The sequence below is a fragment of the Chiloscyllium plagiosum genome, unplaced genomic scaffold (genome assembly GCF_037043375.1).
Source record: "Chiloscyllium plagiosum isolate Xiang-an unplaced genomic scaffold, Cpla_swu_hap1 HiC_scaffold_4, whole genome shotgun sequence".
Taxonomy (NCBI): Eukaryota; Metazoa; Chordata; class Chondrichthyes; order Orectolobiformes; family Hemiscylliidae; genus Chiloscyllium; species Chiloscyllium plagiosum.
The window spans coordinates 86,050,772-86,069,360 of NW_028270142.1; the positions used below are offsets into that span (position 1 = coordinate 86,050,772).

General features: G+C 40.7%; 1 protein-coding gene across 4 annotated transcripts in view; it reads left to right on the plus strand.

The window, feature by feature from the left end:
• The window catches only part of ccdc178 (coiled-coil domain containing 178), a 399,216-nt gene that overhangs the window by 285,557 nt on the left and 95,070 nt on the right, over positions 1–18,589 (plus strand). For all 4 annotated transcript variants that reach the window (XM_043688275.2, XM_043688277.2, XM_087986447.1 and 1 more), the window contains one exon: positions 16,128–16,277. In XM_043688275.2, the coding sequence (XP_043544210.2) occupies positions 16,128–16,277 (150 nt within the window). The remainder of the gene's footprint in view (positions 1–16,127; positions 16,278–18,589) is intronic.

Consider the following 18,589-nt stretch of genomic DNA (forward strand, 5'->3'; position numbering starts at 1 on the left):
AATGCACCACCAGTTTGGTTGTAATGAATGGAATGAAGCATCTTCCCTCATCAGAATACGATGCTGGTTTTCCAGCAACGTCCTTGAGTGAAGAGAGTGGGCTTGTTTTTGTTACATTGCAAAAAGCGGAAAGACATTCTATCCAAGGAGTGAAGAAATGTGACCACTCTACAGAGCTGAGGAAGGAATAATCTGTTCCCCACTTCATCTCCATAGCTAGGTTATTCAATCTCAGAACAAGGTGTAGCAATACCCTACTGAGATGTGAAAAAATTTAATTTCGTGTGAAGTGTTGGAATGTTTGGAATTGTCCTGCAAAAAGAATTGTAAAGGCACAATCATTGAATGCTCAATTAATATAACCTTAGAGTTACGGAAGAGAAAGATCTCCAGGAGTAAACTGTGGATCTAATGATTCTCCATCCTCTGGACTCATCAATTAAAGAGTGGCCCTCGAGTTGACCAAAAATGCGAAGCAATAACACCACCTACTCAACAAAAGCCTCTTCCCACTTTGAATGTTGCCTTTTTTGCCGATATAGCAATTGTGCTTTCTTGTTAAACTCTTAAGATTGTCAGCAAGAAAACTAAGAGTAAGACGAGGAGAAACATTTTTACTCAGAGAATTGTTAGGAATTGTAATATGCTGCCTGAGAGAGTGGTGGAGGCAGATTCCACAGGAGATTTCAAAAGAGAATTGGATATATATTCAGAAGTGTTGAATTTAGAGAGCTAAAGAGCTTCACTTTAATTGTGAGGACTAATATGTTTGACTCTCTCCCTGTAATCTGCCAATTTCCCCTTTATTATCCTTTATCCGCACTGTTTTGTGATTCCTATCATCTTCATCATTTTTGAACACCACCTGGCCATATTTGCTGATCCCATCGTCATGTATGTTGATTTTTTTTACTCTTCCCCTCCTGATTACTTAGATTACTTACAGTGTGGAAACAGGCCCTTCGGCCCAACAAGTCCACACCGACCCGCCGAAATGCAACCCTCCCAGACTCATTCCCCTACATATACCCCTTCACCTAACACTATGGGCAATTTAGCCAGGCCAATTCACCTAACCTGCACATTTTTGGATTGTGGGAGGAAACCAGAGCACCCGGAGGAAACCACGCAGACATGAGGAGAATGTGCAAACTCCACACAAAGAATCACTTGAGGCGGGAATTGAACCCGGGTCTCTGGCGCTGTGAGGCAGCAGTGCTAGCCACTGTGCCACCGTGCCGCCCACAAATGATTAACGTTCCAATGACACTCCTGACACTGATCCCACCCCTTTTGAAGGACTTGCACCTCACTTTCAATATACCCTGGTCATTGAGAAGGCTGTACATGACTCTGTAGAACCCATGTTAAAGTATCTGACTCCTCTGCCTGTGGCAACAACCTCTAACACATAGTACTGCCATTCAGAATGCCAGATACAAGCGTTCATGGAGACCAACTGCATTCTGAACACCCAGCTCTATCTGATGCACCAAGCTCAGACAACCAGGACAGGACAGACACATGCTACCATGCTTTCTCTCCAAGAACTGTGTGCAATTCTGGTCTCTCTGCTTTCGGAAAGATGTTGTGAAACTTGAAAAGGTTCAGAAAAGATTTACAAGGATTGTGTGGCAGAGCAGACTGGGTCCAATGGGCTAATTTCTGCTCCTATGTTTTATGGTCTGTCCCCCAGCGTGGAGAGTCCAGAACCAGAGGACATATGTTTATGTCGAGAAAGATTTAAAAGGGACCTTAGGGAGCCTTTTCACATGGAGGATGATACATGTATGGAATGAGCTGCCAGAGGAAGTGGTGGAGGCTGGTCTAATTACAACATTTAAAAGGTATCTGAGGGTATATGAATAGGAAGGGTTTAGAGGGATATGGGCCAAATTCTGGCAAATGAACATAGATTGATTTAGAATATCTGTTCAGCATGGTCGAGTTGGGTCTGTTTCTGTGCTGTATAGCTCTATGACTCTATAACTGTGCTTTTCTTTTACCTACTGACTGCCACCCCCTGTGCTCCTTTCACAGCCAGCGTCCTCTCCTCTATGCTGAATTTGTTCAATGGGAGAACCTGCGCTTCAATCATTCACATTGATTTAAAGGCATAGATATAGGGACAAATTAGCAAGAACTTTCTCAGAATACAGTGAAGAAGTCAAGCTCACCATGTGTGTGCCCCTTATATACGGTCCAGTTTGTTTTGGAAGGCACATGCTTCTCAGGATAATTTAATTGGGATGGCCTCTATAATTCTGGTAAGTTGAACTTTTAATGAGATGCAGATACTTGCAGATATGCTGCTTAACATCTGCAGTTAAGAAAGTCAAATTGACTTTTAAAGTCAGGGAATTTAATTGCAAATGTTTATCCCACTGTCAGCATTCTAAATTGTGGACTTTGGTAATTACTTCCCCACACAATTCTTTCATCTCCTATGTGGCTAGAAGATTCCACCTGTGTTTCACGGAACCGATTTACTATAACCTGGAAAATCATGAGTTAATTAAATACAACACTGCAAATTTGCAACCATAAGTCTGACAATTTTAATTGTGCTTTTTGGGCAAAGAATGCATATCTCAATACAAGGCAAAGTCACCATAGTCTTACCAGATCATAGGGCTGTCCTCTCATTAGAGAGAGAGAGAGGTGACTGGTGGTGGTTTAACCTGAGGGTTACCACACCTCAGATAAGGAGAGAGGTTGAAAAGGACGGTCCTTAGTGGTAACCTCAGCCACTGATAACATCACGCTGCATTGCAAACCAGCAGGCCAGCCAACTGAGCAAATCAACTGCAGTCAATGATGGAGAAGGATTCTCATAACCCACTGGATTAAAGTATTGTAATTGTAATAAAAATACTTTGCATTGCCAGCAATAGAACAATTACTCTCAATATATACAAATTATGTGTACAATTTTAATCTTTTCCTTAAAAGGTTTGGGGTTCTATTTAGCAGTTGTTAGTAACTTTTGGAGCAAGTAAGCCATGTGATCAATTTTGTTGCCCTCCACCAGTTTATATGAAGGTGGTGGGGTGATGAGGAAGACATTAAAGAAAGTTGGGTGCCAGCTGACTGACTTCCTATACATCTCAGATCTGATCTGAAGTTGCACATGGATAGAGGGGTGTGGAGGAAAATGTTGGTCATCAGCCAGTCTGCTCCTAAGCTTGTTGAGTCCCTGAAGAAGACAGTCAATCTTTGCTGTTTTATTTTGGTCTGTGGAGAAAGGTGGCCGCATAGCAAAAAACCCAGCAGCTTTCACGGCATGAACTGCTGGCAGAGATACTACACAGGTTCTCTGTGACTATCGAGTGGCTTTCTAGCTTCCATGATAGGAAATTCCCCACCTTTGTCCCTCCCCTTTGACTTACCAGAAATAATCTCTGAAAACCTCACTCCCATCACTGGAATAAAATTCCTAAAATCCTAAATACCTAAAGTTCTTGATTTACATGAAATCTAGGCAATATCTCGCTTTCTCATTGGCATTGCCTATAATGTGCATTATATTCTGGCTGTGATTGGACTTCAGAAGTTCTAGCTAATCAGATTGGCTGGCAGCTGTCTCAGATGGGAGTTCTGATTCATGTGCAAATCCCACTCTGCATCAATTAAGGCCACCCCCCAGAAAACTTTCACTGCAGGGCAATCAGATTTTATCTTAGCAAACTGTGTGAATGAACTATTACCATGTATAATTTATCCCATTTCTATCAGGACCTTAATTCAGACTTTGTCTTTAAGTTTTAAACAATTGGAAAGCTCTCAACTGGCTGAAGATGTGTACAGAATGAAATCATCTTAAAACTTTCACTTGTACGATCCAATGCTATGAAGCATATATTATTGCACATTTTTTAAAAATTCTTAATGTGATGTGGGTGTCATTGGCAGGGCCAGCAATTGTTGCCTATCCCTATGAAAGGGTGATCTCTTCTTGAACTGCTGAAGTTCATCTGGTGTAATTGCTGCCCAGAAGGGATTTAAAGGTTTTGATCTGACCACAGTGAAAGAATGCTGATTTATTTTTACAGGATGGTAATAGTTTGGAGGGAAACTTGCTGGTGGCAGTGTTCCCAAGCATCTGCTGCCCTTGCTTTTCTAGGTGATAGAGGTCCTGGGTTCGGAAGTTTCTGTCGAAAGAAATTGGGAGAGTTGCTGAACTGTATCTTGTAGATTGTACACATTGCTATCATTGCAGTGGTAGAGGGAGTGAATGTTGAACTTGGTGAATTTGCTGCCAATTACAGCCTGCTTTGTTGGAGAATATTCCATCCCACTCTTGATTCATGCCTCGTAGATACTGGGCAAGTTTCGGAGAATTAGTAGGTGAGTTACTCACCTCAGAATTCCCTGTCTGTGAAGTCATTTTGTAGCCACAGTATGAGCAGTTTCTGGTCAATGACAGTACCTAGGGTGTTGATGATAGGTGATTATCTGATCGTAATGCCATTAAATATCAAAGGGAGATGGCTAAATTCTCTATTGTTGATAATGGCAATTGCCTGGCATATCTACACAACAATGTTGTGCAAAAAAGGATTTCTGAGGTTTTGATCCAACAGCAGTGAAAAAGGCAGCACAGATATTACTTAGCACTTATCAGCCTACGCCTAAATGTTGTCTAAGTCTTGTTGCATATGGAAATGGACTGCTTTAACAACTGTGGAATCGTGAATAGCAGTTATCAACTACAATGTTATCAAGCAGCACCTACTAAGCAATAAGCTCTTCGCAGATGCTAAATTTGTGTTCTGCAAGTATCACTAAGCTCCTGATGAACAAAAGATTAGAACTCAAGAGATGAAGCAAAAGCAACTACCCTTGACATCAAGGCAACATTTAACCAAGCGTGACATCCAGGAGCCCTAGCAAAACTGGAATCAATGGAGATTGGGCGTAATACTCTCCATTGAAACTATACCGAGTAAAAAGGAAGATATTTGTCCTTTTTAAAGCGCACTCTTCCCTTTCCAGAACAATGCTGTTCATCTTAGTGTTCTAGGCCCCACCAGCTTTATCTTCAATGAGCAAGGTGAGGTCATCAAAGACCATCCTTGTTTCAGACCTTAAGATGCAAGGATGTTGACTGACTTACTTTGACTCCAGTTTTGCTAGAACTCCTTGATATCACATGCAGTTAATAGTTATTGTAACTCTCAACTAACCTGAGTTCAGCTCTTTTGTCAGTCAGGAGTTGTGTGACCCTGAAAAAACCCAACGATGCATCAATGTGTAGTGCTGAGTAACTAAAGCTTGATAGAACTAATGATACCTCCGATCATTTTGCTGATTGAGTCAATTGCTTTAAGTAAATTACTGCTACCTGCATATTGAGATCTGAGATATCTTGGGCTATGGCACTTACACTGCCCCTGAGCCAGCTTGCTCCTAATATATAAGTAAGACTCTTCAACTTCTTATGTACTGTAACACTCCTTTATTTACATCTGTACATGGTAGATTATCAAATACTGCTCTCTAGTTTAGTGTCTAAAACTTTTGTTTTCACATGCTCATTGTAAATTAGAATTTTCTCTCTTACTAATGTCAGAATCTTAGAAACATAGAAAGTATGAGTAGGTGTTTTTCAAGCTTGCTATGCAATTTCTACACGAACATAGATAATAATGCAACTCATTACCCTGTTCCTGCTTTCTCCCTATACCCTTTGGTCCCATTTAGTCCAAAGAACTATATATAACGCTTTCTTGAAAACATTGAATATTTTTGCTTCAACCACTTTCAGTGGCAGAGAATTTCACAGGCTTACCACTTTCTGGTTGAAGAAATTCTGTAGAAACCCCACAGTGTGGAAACAGGTAATTTGTCCCAACAAGTCCACACAGCCCTCTGAAGAGCATCCCATCCATATCCATTCCCCCTACCCTATCCCTACATTTCCCATGGCTAGCACACCGAACCTATGCATCCCTGAACACTATGGATAATTTAGCTGGTCAGCTTGCCTAACCTGTGGGAGGAAACCAGGACACCCGGCAGAAACCCACACAGACACAGGGAGAACATGCAAACTCCACACAGACAGGCACCCAATACTGGAGTTGAACCCTGGCTCTGCGAGGTAGCAGTGCTGACCACTGAGCCACCATATTTCTCCTCATCTCAGCCCGAAATGGCCTACCCCATATCCTTAGACTGTGACTCCTGGTTCTGGATTCTCCAATCATTGGAAACAGCTTTCCTGTGTTTATCCTGTCTACACATGTTAGAATTCTATAGATTTTTATGTGACCCCAATCATTGTTCTAAATTCCAGTGAAATTGGTCATAACTGATCCAGACTCTCTTCATATGTCAGTCCTGTCTTCCCAATAATCTGTCTGATAAACCTTAATTGCACTGCCACCATAACCACAACATCCTTCCTCAGATAAGCAGACCAAAGCTGCACACAATACTCCAGGTGTAGTCTCACCAATGCCATTCATAGCCACATGCCTGCAGAACCAATGGTTTAATTAGAATTTTCAGAAAAGTCATGGGAACAATTCTTGGAAACTCTAGCAATGGATTCATTCAATTTCAGAGACAAGATTTCATCCATGTCAACTGTTATTGAACTGTTAATTCCACTGTAGCAGAGGGGAGGTGATGACCTTGTGGTACCATTACCAGACAATTAATCCAGAGATCCTGGTAATGTTCTGGGGACTTGGTTTTGAATTGTCCCATGGCAGATGGTGGAATTTGGATTCAACAAATACCTGGAATTAGGAGTCTAATGATGTGAAAAATCGCACAACACCAGGTTATAGTCCAACAGGTTTATTTGGAAGCACTAGCTTTTGGAGCGCTGCTCCTTCATCAGGTGATAGTGGAGAATAAGATTGTAAAATACAGAATTTATTGCAAAAGTTTACAGTGTAATGTAACTGAAATTATATATTGAAAAAGACCCAGATTGTTTGTTAAGTCTCTCATCTTTTAGAATGACCATGTTGGTTTCAGTTCTTTCATATGTAAATCGAAAAAATTTTTGTACAAGTTACATTCTTAAGTGAACTTTTACAATTGGTGTCATGTCGGGCCAGATAAGGTATTGAAGATGTTAACTCCCTGTGAAGCTGACTGTGCCACAATGGTCAGACTGATTCTAATGTAAAAAAAAACAGATTTACAGAATCTTATATGGATTCAAGCACTTTTTGAGCAAAGTAAAATGTAATTCTGCAAGTGCAAATTCATCCCACATACTTATATGTGTATGTATGCATGCATGTGGGTGTGTGTGTGTGGGGTGGGGGGGGTGGTTTTGAGTATCTGTGAGAGGGTGTGTGTATGCATGTAATGGGGTATAAGTCTGTGAGAGGGGTGTGTCTGGGAGTGTATGAGAGAGGGTGTGTGTGTGTGTGACTGTAAACTTTTGCTATAAATTCTGTGTCTTACAATCTTATTCTCCACAATCACTTGATGAAGGAGCAGCGCTATGAAAGCTAGTGCTTCCAAATAAATCTGTTGGATGATAACCTGGTGTTGTGTGATTTTTACTTTTGTACAGCTCAGTCCAACACCGGTCTCTCCAAATCGAGTCTAATGATGACCGTGAAGCCATTGTCAAGTTGTTGGGAAAACCCATCTGGTTCTCCAGTGTCCTTTAGGGAAAGAAACCGCTGTCCTTATCTGGTCTGGCCTCCACTTGATTTCAGATCCACAGTAATGTGGTTGACACTTAATTACCCTTTGGGCAATTAGCAATGGGTATAAATGTTGGCCTAGCCAGTGACACCCACATCCTATGAAGAAATAGAAAATAGGAATCAGAAATCAGAGTATTGAAAAAAATCTTTGCAATACATTTCCCAGAAGGATTTTTTTGAGACAATGAATCTTAATTGTGAACAGGGATTTCAGTAAAATCACTTTGGAGGCAGGCATCAATCACGGGACAGGTTTCCCTCTCCGTCCTCAGTCGAATGGAAAGATGGAAAGGACAGTCAGGCTGTGAAGTCACTAATGTATAAAAACTCAGTTTGTCTTTGAAAATGGCCAGGAGAAAGTGAGGTCTGCAGATGCTGGAGATCAGAGATGGAAATGTGTTGCTGGAAAAGCGCAGCAGGTCAGGCAGCATCTAGGGAACAGGAGAATCGACGTTTCGGGCATTAGCCCTTCTTCAGGAATAAGGGAAGTTGGTCCAGCAGGCTAAGATAAAAGATAGGGAGGAGGGACTTGGGGGAGGGACGTCGGAAATGTGATAGGTGGAAAGAGGTCAAGGTGAGGGTGATAGGTCAGACTGGGGTGGGGGCGGAGAGGTCGGAAAGAAGATTGCAGGTTAGGAAGGCGGTGCTGAATTTGATGGATTTGACTGAGACAGGCTGGGGGGAGGGGAAATGAGGAAACTGGTGAAATCCGAGTTCATCCCTTGTGGTTGGAGGGTTCCTAGACGGAAGATGAGGCGTTCTTCCTCCAACCGTCGTTTCGCTGTGGTCTGACGATGGAGGAGTCCAAAGACCTGCATATCCTTGGTGGAGTGGGAGGGGGAATTGAAATGTTGAGCTACAGGGTGGTTGGGTTGGTTGGTCCGGGTGTCCCAGAGGTGTTCTCTGAAACGCTCCACAAGTAGGCGGCCTGTCTCCCCAATATAGAGGAGGCCACATCGGGTGCAAAGGATGCAATAGATGATATGTGTGGAGGTACAGGTGAATCTGTGGCGGATATGGAAGTTTCCTTTGGGGCTTTGGAGGGAGGTGAGGGGGGAGGTGTGGGCGCAAGTCTTGCACCTTCTGCGGTTGCAGGGGAAGGTGCTGGGAGTGGAGGTTGGGTTGGTGGGGGGTGTGGATCTGACGAGGGAGTCACGGAGGGAGTGGTCTTTACGGAATGCTGATAGGGGAGGGGAGGGAAATATATCCTTGGTGGTGGGGTCCTTTTGGAGGTGGCGGAAATGGCGGCGGATGATGCGCTGTACATGGAGGTTAGTGGGGTGGTAGGTGAGGACCAGTGGGGTTCTGTCCTGGTGGCGGTTGGAGGGGCGGGGTTCAAGGGCGGAGGATCGGGAAGTGGAAGAGATGCGGTGGAGGGCATCGTCGACCACGTCGGGGGGGAAATTGCGGTCCTTGAAGAAGGAGGCCATCTGGGATGTGCGTTTTTGGAACTGGTCCTCCTGGGAGCAGATGCGGCGGAGTCGAAGGAATTGGGAGAATGGGATGGCGTTTTTACAGGGGGCAGGTTGGGAGGAGGTGTAGTACAGGGGGCAGGTTGGGAGGAGGTGTAGTACAGGGGGCAGGATGGGAGGAGGTGTAGTACAGGGGGCAGGATGGGAGGAGGTGTACAGGGGGCAGGATGGGAGGAGGTGGTGTACAGGGGGCAGGATGGGAGGAGATGTACAGGGGGCAGGATGGGAGGAGGTGGCCACCACACTGATAATTGGGCATTTGCTTTGCACTTCATAATACCTAGATATTGCCTGTGGATTTTCTGCTGGACTTCACTTCAAATTTTGAATAAGAATTCTGTTCTTTTATGCTTGTAATTCTTCCAGTATTATTAAGTTTTATTTCTACCCTTGGTATATTTTCAGCTTTTAATCTGCTGGACGACATTTCAACCACTCTCGCAGAGAGAGTTGGCTGACCTTTTGCACTCCTTGTCAGATTGTTGAGCTGCATGAATTTGTAAGAGTTTGCTTTTAGTTGCTAGTAAAGTGTTGGTCATAGCAGTAGAAAATGACTATACTTCTTTATAGAAAATATTCTATTTATTCCGCAAGAATAAGATTGTATTTTTCTGTTCATTTACTGCTGTTCTTGAGAGTACGTTCGCCATTACCTACACCTCACTTGGAACATAGATTATAGAGCTATATTTAATTAGTGTAAATGTGAATTTTTGCATACATTGAAAAAAATCTCAAAAAAGTTTCAATCATAATAATATTGTCAAAGGCTTGTGATCATCTCAACTTGGAATTTTAGTCACATGAGACACTCTGCGAACCTTTCACATCACAAACAGCTGTTAATGTTTCCTTTTCTTTGATTGTGTACCTCTGTAAGTGTCCATCAAAGCTCTCAGTTTCCACTTGACTAAGGACTACACCTAGTCGTACGGACAAAGCATCCATGGTTAACATCATGAATATTGTAATGTGCTAAAAATTCATTAGAAAGTAATTTCCCTCTAATTTCTCAACAAACTGCAATTACTTCTTTTGAAATGTTTGTCAAAATTCTCTTCTGTCTTCATTTAAAGGACTGTATCTATCCACTGTCTTCAATAGACTGCAATGAATACATGCATTTCAGCTCAACAAAGATATTTTGAGTCCTCCGTATATTTAATGTTTGACATTAACAAAAGTCGTAATAACAAATGTAATGACATTTTGTCCTCTGTGACGTCATGGTAATATGTCAATGAAGATCACTGTTTTATTGAATCTTATGTTTTGAGGAATTCTATTTGTTTTGAGTTTGAAATAATTGTCAGAGGCCTTAAATACCTCTTCAAATTTGTCTTTGCTTACCCTTGGTGCAAAATAACATTGTCCACCATAATCTCAATTGTGTATAGAAGTCTATTTACTTGTTCAGCTTCTGTCTTAATATCCAGTTTTGATGCTCTTCTACATCTCAAGACTGGTTTACTCAAGTATTTCTTCAATGTTGTGTTATGTTTGGCCAATCTTTGAAACTAAATCTTTCTGATAATACTAATTTAATGCCAAAACTTCCTAGTATTTATTCATTTATTTATTCATTTATTTTATTTTCTTTAAAGACAGTTTTCCCTCACTTTGTAGCGGTGCTGGAAGTTTTTCTCACATTTATTGGCCGTAATAGAGATTCTCCTATGCTTCCAGAGCCTCACTATGACCTGCTACATTTGTGTTTCCCAAAACAAATTTGACTAGAATCATGTACTTCTTTAAATTACTTGATGGTTACCTGCTTTAAATAGTGTTGTGAGTGATATTTCTGACTCTTCACTCCCAGACCATATGAAGTTTCTCTTCTGGTCCCCTCAGTTACATTTTAGCAGACCTCCTTTATGGTATCCATGCTCTATAGTGGCAATGACTATTTGAAGCTGCTACCATTCAAAGAAAATCACTGTACCAATTGATGTGAGAGGTAATATATAAATATATATGATTTATTTTAAGTTTGGATTTTGAAGTAGTGGCATTTGGGTTTTTGTCTTAGTCAGAAGAATCTGAAGAAGGATCACTTGACCCAAAATGTTAATTCTGCTTTCTGTCCACAGATGCTGCCAGACCTGCTGAGTTTTTAGCAATTTCTGTTTATGTTCCTGATTTCCAGCATCCGCAATTCTTTACTAAAAACAGCAAATGCTGGAGATCACAGTGGGTCAGGCAGCATCCATAGAAAGAGAGAGAGAGAGAGAGAGCAAGCTCACATTTTGAATCTAGATTCTTCATCTGATGAAGTCATTGAATTATCTAGACTCAAACTGTTAGCTTGCTGTCTCTCCATGGATGTTGCCTGACCAGCCGTGAGTTCCAGCATTTATTGTTTTCAGTACAGATTCCAGCATTTCCAGTAATTTGTTCCTACATCCGCATTTTGTTTTGTTTATTCTGTTCTATCTTTGTTTATTTTGCACAATAAACTTATGTTCTATTGTTAAAACGAAACCTCCTGCATACTTACTGATGTGTCAGTGAACTAACTACCTATTTAAATAAAATCGAACTAAAATAGGATCTAATTTCAGATTTGACTTGTTCTGTAATATCATCAGCTGGATCCATAATAAGCTGTTAATGCTTCTGTATTTTTGGTTTTGGCACATGCAATTCTTACTATCTGATCAGCTCACTGGCTCAGCATGGCCTCAGGACTGCTCCCAAACACCATATTCTCATGATGCATCTGTATCTCTTCCATGGAGCAGCAGATTTCTTATGTTTTTGCATGTATTCTGACATATTTGGAATGTTTTCTTTGTCATTCTCTGAAGTTCTCTTCTGCATTGAGTGTTCCCACAAGGTTTTTTTTGTATTTGCTATAATCAACAATTAACCGTTGAAGAATTCTGGATGACCAAAATGTTGGGTTTTTTTCTGTTCTATTTTGAAGGCCTGAAATCCAGTTTCTCATTGTTGGCAGCATTTAGATATCATGCTGGTCACTGCTGCTCACTAAATTATGGTAGGGGCTCACCATCATCACCGTCATTGTTCACCATATGTGTTAGTTACTTCAAGTCGGAAGTGGATTAGAGTGAATGAGGGCAGCCATCTTTCTCAGGAGAGGCTTGAGTAAACAATGGAAGTTTATTGAATCACAGTAGCTATTTTAAGATTACATAAATGTGATCTACGTTAATATGGAAACTATTAAGAGCATACTAACCTCACGTTTGTCTCCTTCTTCTTTCTTCAGCCCAAGTCCACATGACATCTTCATAGTGGATAGTGTTTATACACTTAAGTATTAACACTATTAAACCCATACATAGATGCTAATTCTTGTGGAATTATTTTAAGTTGTGTCTCAAACATGACTATTATGAAGACATCCACCAGCTGCTGAAGAAATTCAGGAAGGTTTATTAATGTTCCATTAGGTCACCTCCCTGTCATTTGCCTCTCTCAAATTCAGTAATGCCTGCAATGGCCTGTTTTTGAGTGCACAGTATAATTCTCCAGGTGGGCTGAATGATGCATGGTATGCTGAGTGCTGGCTCCTTCAGAGTCATTGGCACTTCAGTCTAGGTCTTGAGAAATTCCTATAGAAATAGCAGAGCATATGTTAGAATGCTGGGTCTATGCCAGATTTCCTACTAGTTTTCACATAACACTATATGTTTTGGAGGTTTGAATTTCCTTGGGGTCTTTTACACATCTGTCATAACTGGTGAAATTAGCAACTTGGATGTGTGGCCACACTCAACACTGCCACCTCACCCATGAAAATTTCACTTGCATAGTTTTAAAACTGAGTGCATGTCTGTTTTCAGCAAGTAGGAATAAATAAATAAAAAGGGCAGCCCTATATTTAGACAAATCTTCCAAATTCTCTCAGATCCAACAATTCTGATTTTCCCCTTTTCAGAAGGATGCAAACACTTCAAGTTTTAAGAATTTCTTGGCATGTAACATTTCTAGTTAGGTGACACCAAGGCGAAATATAACAATGATATATTTGAACTGACAGAAGCACATGGACAGTGATACCACAGGATCATTCTACACCTTCCCACCTACTCCCACCTCTAATGCTTTGCTGAGTAGATAATAATATTTGATGCATGAGGTTTGATTGTCATAATTATTGTCTATTCATCTTTAAAGATGAAAAGTTGGTAAGAATTATGATTACAAGCTTTGGCCACAATAAATGCTCTACTGTAGTTTAACTATGAGGCTTAAGTAATCAAAAACATGGAGAACTGTCTGAAAAGTTTGCATAAGGGCAACAATCAGTTGCAGTCAGAAGCAAGTCAAAGTAGGTTCACTCAACTGGTAATTGAAATGGGAGAAGAGTGGTGAGTGTTTTTTTGAGGAAAGTTTGGACATGCTAAGCCTATATCCATTGATGTTATATAGGTAAAGAAATGGCTTTATTGAAATATATCAGATCCTGAAAGGATTTGACATTGTACTGAAAGGTTGTTTCCACTTATGGGAGGGACCAGTGGACATAGCTTAAAAATAAGGGGTCTCTCTTGTAAGATGGAAACAATTTTATTTTCTTTCAGAGGGTCATGAATCTTTGAACTCACTTCCAAAGAGGAAGTGGTGTTATTGCATGTTTCTAAGGCACTAACAAGGGAGTCAGGAGTTATTGGAGGTAAGTAGGAATGTGGAGTTGAGTCCACAAATAGATCAGCCATGGTCTTATTCATTTGCAGAACAGGCTTGGGCACTCAATGTTCTTCTCCTGTATTTGTGTGTACTAGTACATTACAGATTGTGAAGTAACATTTTGTGGTATGAATGTTGTGCCCATCTACTTCATGGAAGAGCCATTAAATGGTTATAACTCATTAGAAAGTCATTCACCCTTTCATGTCCTTGCTAGCCCTCTGGAGGAGCAAATGCTGCTACCCTGCTCTACCACAGTAATCTTGCATATTTTTCCTTTTCAGATGATAATTCAATTGTTGTTTGAAAGTCTTGATTGAAGGTACCTCCACCATATTCTCAGGCAGTGAATTCCAGATCCGATCCACTTATTGCATAAAACATTTTCCTTTTACTACTTCTTTTTGCCAATTACAGTAAATCTATGCCAAAAACAAAAACGCTAGAAATCAGAATGGCTCAGACAGCATCCATGGAGAGAGAGCACGCTAATGTTTCCCGTTTAGATGATGCTTCATCAGAGCACCTGCAGTGATTTGCTCCTAGTAAATCTCTGTCCTCTGGTTCCCAACCCTTACATTGATGGGAACCATTTCTCCTTACTTACTAGGTCCAGATCCCTCATAATGTTGCATATCTGAATCACTTCTCGACCTTCTCTTCTTCAAGGAGAACAGTTTCAGCTTTTCCTATCTACATTACTGTTATAAGGTACTGGTTTATACGCTAATCCTAAAACATTTTCCAAGGTTGACATATTTTTTGAATATTTTTAAATGTTTTTTCCATTGCATATTTCTGTGGAACTTAATTGGCTCTGAAGCAGTTTGGCACATACCAAAATTTCAAAAGGATACAAATTCTTTCCAAAAAACTCCATGAAAGTGCACATACTAATTAATTTACCTACATGCTCCTGTTAAAATAAGATTCACCATATATAAATGAATAAGAAGATGAAAAAACACATTTTGCCAAGTTTGAGAAATACAACAGTGCAAAGACTTTTGACAGCTATAGCATAACTGCTATTGCTGCTCTGTGGAAAAGGAGAGAACCATGTTGACTATTCTCAGTCATGTGTGGCCAGTTGGAGGCAATAAATTAGCCAATACTGAAAATAACCCCCAAGCTCACCTAGGTAGCAGAAGAAAAAATGGTGAGAGGACATGATAACCTTTCCTACCACTGGCATTGCGGTCCTGGTGGAGTGGATACCCTGATGATGTCCTTACATGGCACAAATGTTGCAATAACTCTGTTCTCTAATGTCTGCAGTTCCTTACATAATTTCCAGATATGTGTACCAGGCTCTGCAGGCTGATTGGTGGCACACTGATAAATATAGACAATCTAATTCTGGTGGCTGCTCATGTCTGAGTATCATTTTATTCATCAAATAATAGTAAATCAAATATTTTAACTTTGTTTGTCACGCAAATATTTGTTTAAATGTCTTATGATTCACTAAAGTTCTGTGAGAGTATATCTGTTATTACCATATTTTCCATGTTCTATTCTCTCGTCTCACCCTGTTCTGCCAAAGGCAGTGTTTCACTAGCTTTCAATAAATTAGCAGACAAATCAAATATTTTAAGTCCCTATAAATGTTTTGTGATATCGTATGTTTCTGCTGAGGCCTCATGTGCCGCCAGTCACAGTAATGTCACAGTGGAAGTATCACAGTTCTAAATGGACTGGAAAACATTCCAGAGTAAGTCAAGTCCATAAAAGAATTAAACAATGAGGTAAAAATTTACATTGGAGGCATTGGAAGTCCAAGAGCAAAATGTGGTTATTCAAGGACAGGAATACTTGATGAACTTGACTAATATTCCAAGTGATAAGTTGGATTCAGAATGCCATTTCTCATATCTTTAGTCCAAACATCTTACTGGTGAGGCAGAATGGTGGCAGCAAAAGTTAGAGAAGGAAGCTAATCCTACCCTCCCAATCCCTCTACTTAGTTAGGCATTCTTCCATGGTCTGTGGGCCGAGAATCGGCCTGTTCAATTCCATGAACACCCACAGCAGAAACTCACAACCCTGAGGAGACACGATCCTTGATTTGAGGGACAGCCAATTATAAAAACCAGCAGTGGAAAGAAACTTTCTTCCTACTAGCGTGCTCTGCATTTGAACATTAGTCGCAGATGTGAAAAACAGACATCAAATAGCTTCACCAAATTGACGATTGTTTTTTAACGATATTTCAGGTTAACGATTGTATAATGACAATATTTTCTATTATGGATGAATGCAACCAAAGAAGGTTAATCTTGCAAATAGCAGCATTCATTTATGGTACTTTTCTTTCTAGGTCAAACTTGCCCTAGCATTCAACGATAATACTAATCGAACTGAAGAGTATCAGCAACTGCAACAAGCTTTCAAAAGTGCAAAAAACGAGCTTGCAGATATCTATGATGACAGACAGAAGACAGAAATACGGATTAAAGATTATTTACAGGTAATTTGGACAACATATGATGAAAAGAAAAATTAAGAAGCATACTAAGTAATTATACTATGGAATATAGAAAGGTGTTTTATCACCAATTAAGTTTCTGCTTAGCTGAGCTAAGAAGAAATAAAAATATTAAAGCCCAAATCTCCTGATCTGCGTCTGAATCAATGGATGATGCTGGATGGTGACGTCAGGTCCGATGGATTTGGAGTGATGCGGAGGTGAGTAGCCAGTTGTCAGTGGGATCTGATGGTGGCTTGGATTTCCAGGTGTTGGGGCATTTGGGTGGGGTTGCCAGGTTTCAGAGATGTTTGGGGAGGACACAGGTGTCAGAGGAGTGGAGTAGTGTACATGGACGGTCTGGTGGATTCTGTGTGAGTATTGTTAGCCAGGGGTTAAAGCAAGTTTTAATCTATCTAACCTTTCCTGGTTAACTATCCAAGCAAGTCAGTCAGAACCCTCCAAATTTTTAACTGTAACTCACTGTCATAGGATATTTAGATTAATTGTCTATCGGAAGTATAAAAGTGCCTGACAACTATCACATAGCCACTGTGTCAGAATTTCCAAAAGTCCAAATTTGCATCTTTTTTGGCAATCCAAAAACTGGGAAATCTAGGCCAAAGTCTGTATAAAGTTTGTTATATTGTTACATTTCTTAGATTAGATTCCTTACAGGGTGGAAACAGGTCATTCAGCCCAACAAGTCCACACCGGCCCTCCAAAGAGTAACCTATCCACACCCACTCCCCTATCCAAATTTACCCCTAACTAATGCACCTAACACTATGGGTAATTTAGCATGGCCAATTCACCTGACTTGCACATCTTTGGTTTGTGGGAGGAAACCGGAGCACCCGGAGGAAACCCACGCAAACACGGGGAGAATGTGCAAACTCCACACAAACAGTTGGCCAAGGCTGGAATCAAACCTGGGTCCCTGAAGCTGTGAGGCAACAGTGCTAACCAGTGTCAGGTGCATTAGTCAGAGGGAAATGGGTCTGGGTGGTTTACTCTTCGGAGGGTGGGTGTGGACTGGTTGGGCCAAAGGGCCTGTTTCCACACTGTAGGTAATCTAATCTAATCCTTCTTGAGAAAAAACAAGAACTGATTGGTATATATAATTTGCATTCAGGGTGCCATGTTTTAGTGCTGCACTGCAGTCATGTACCAAATGAGAATGTATCAAACTACCAGCCACACGTTAAGTTAAAATATGGTCTCCAGCATTTTGAATCTAAAGTGTGATTATTTCTTTTCATGTGAGAAGGCATAACATGGTTGCAATCGGTGTGGTTGAGTAAAATACTCAACATTTTCTGCAGATGTTTTTTTTTTATTTAGTAGTGCGATATGGGTATTGCTGGCTGGTCAGCATTTATTGCCCATACTTAGTGGCCCTTGAGAAGGTGGTAATGAGCTGCCTTTTTGAACCACTGCACTCCACATGCTCTAGGTTGACCTGCAATGCCCATTAGGAAGAAATTCCAGGATTTTGACCCAGCTGCAGTGCAGGAACAATATACCTCCATGTCAGGATGGTGAGTGGCTTGGAAGGAAGCTTCCAGGTGGTGGTGTTTCCATGCATCTGCTATCCTTTCCCATCTAAACGGAAGTGGTCACAGGTTTGGAAGGTGCTGTCTAAGGATCTTTAGCTGAATTAGATTGAAAATATAACTCCAATTAATGCCAGAGAAAGAAAACAAATCCAGCAAACTGCAAAAATGAAATGGTCACTGTAGCAATGAATGCACAGCTCCTGTACATGATGAATTGGGAGACTGATGACTTCATAGAGACACATGAGAAGTTTAAACAGAAGTGTGGACAGACTTTCAGTAGCTTTAGTGTAACTGAACCATGGTGAAGTAGAAAGGGTCAGCTGCTACATCCTTTTTGTGGCAGAAGAGCTAGTTAAATTTGTTTAACAACTGAAAGCTAAATGAAGGTGACAGCAAAAGATCCCAATGAAATTCTTGAAAAACATAGCATATGTCTCCAGTAAAAATCAAATCATTGGATCTACCAACATTACTTCTAGGACCTGATGATAATTTCTTCACAAGATTGAAAAATGCATCAGAAAATGTACTTTCAGGGACACAGAGAGGCAAAGAGTTGAAGATCAGAAAATGCTGATTAGGCCAGGGCTTCAGTACTGTGTGCATGTCTGGAATCCACATTAGAGGAGGGACGTGATAACGCTGGAGAGGACGCAGAAGAGACTTACCAGGATGTTGCTAGGGCTGGAGATTTTCAATTATGAAGAAAGTTTGAACAGGCTCAAATTCTTTTCCTTAGGGCAAAGGAGATTG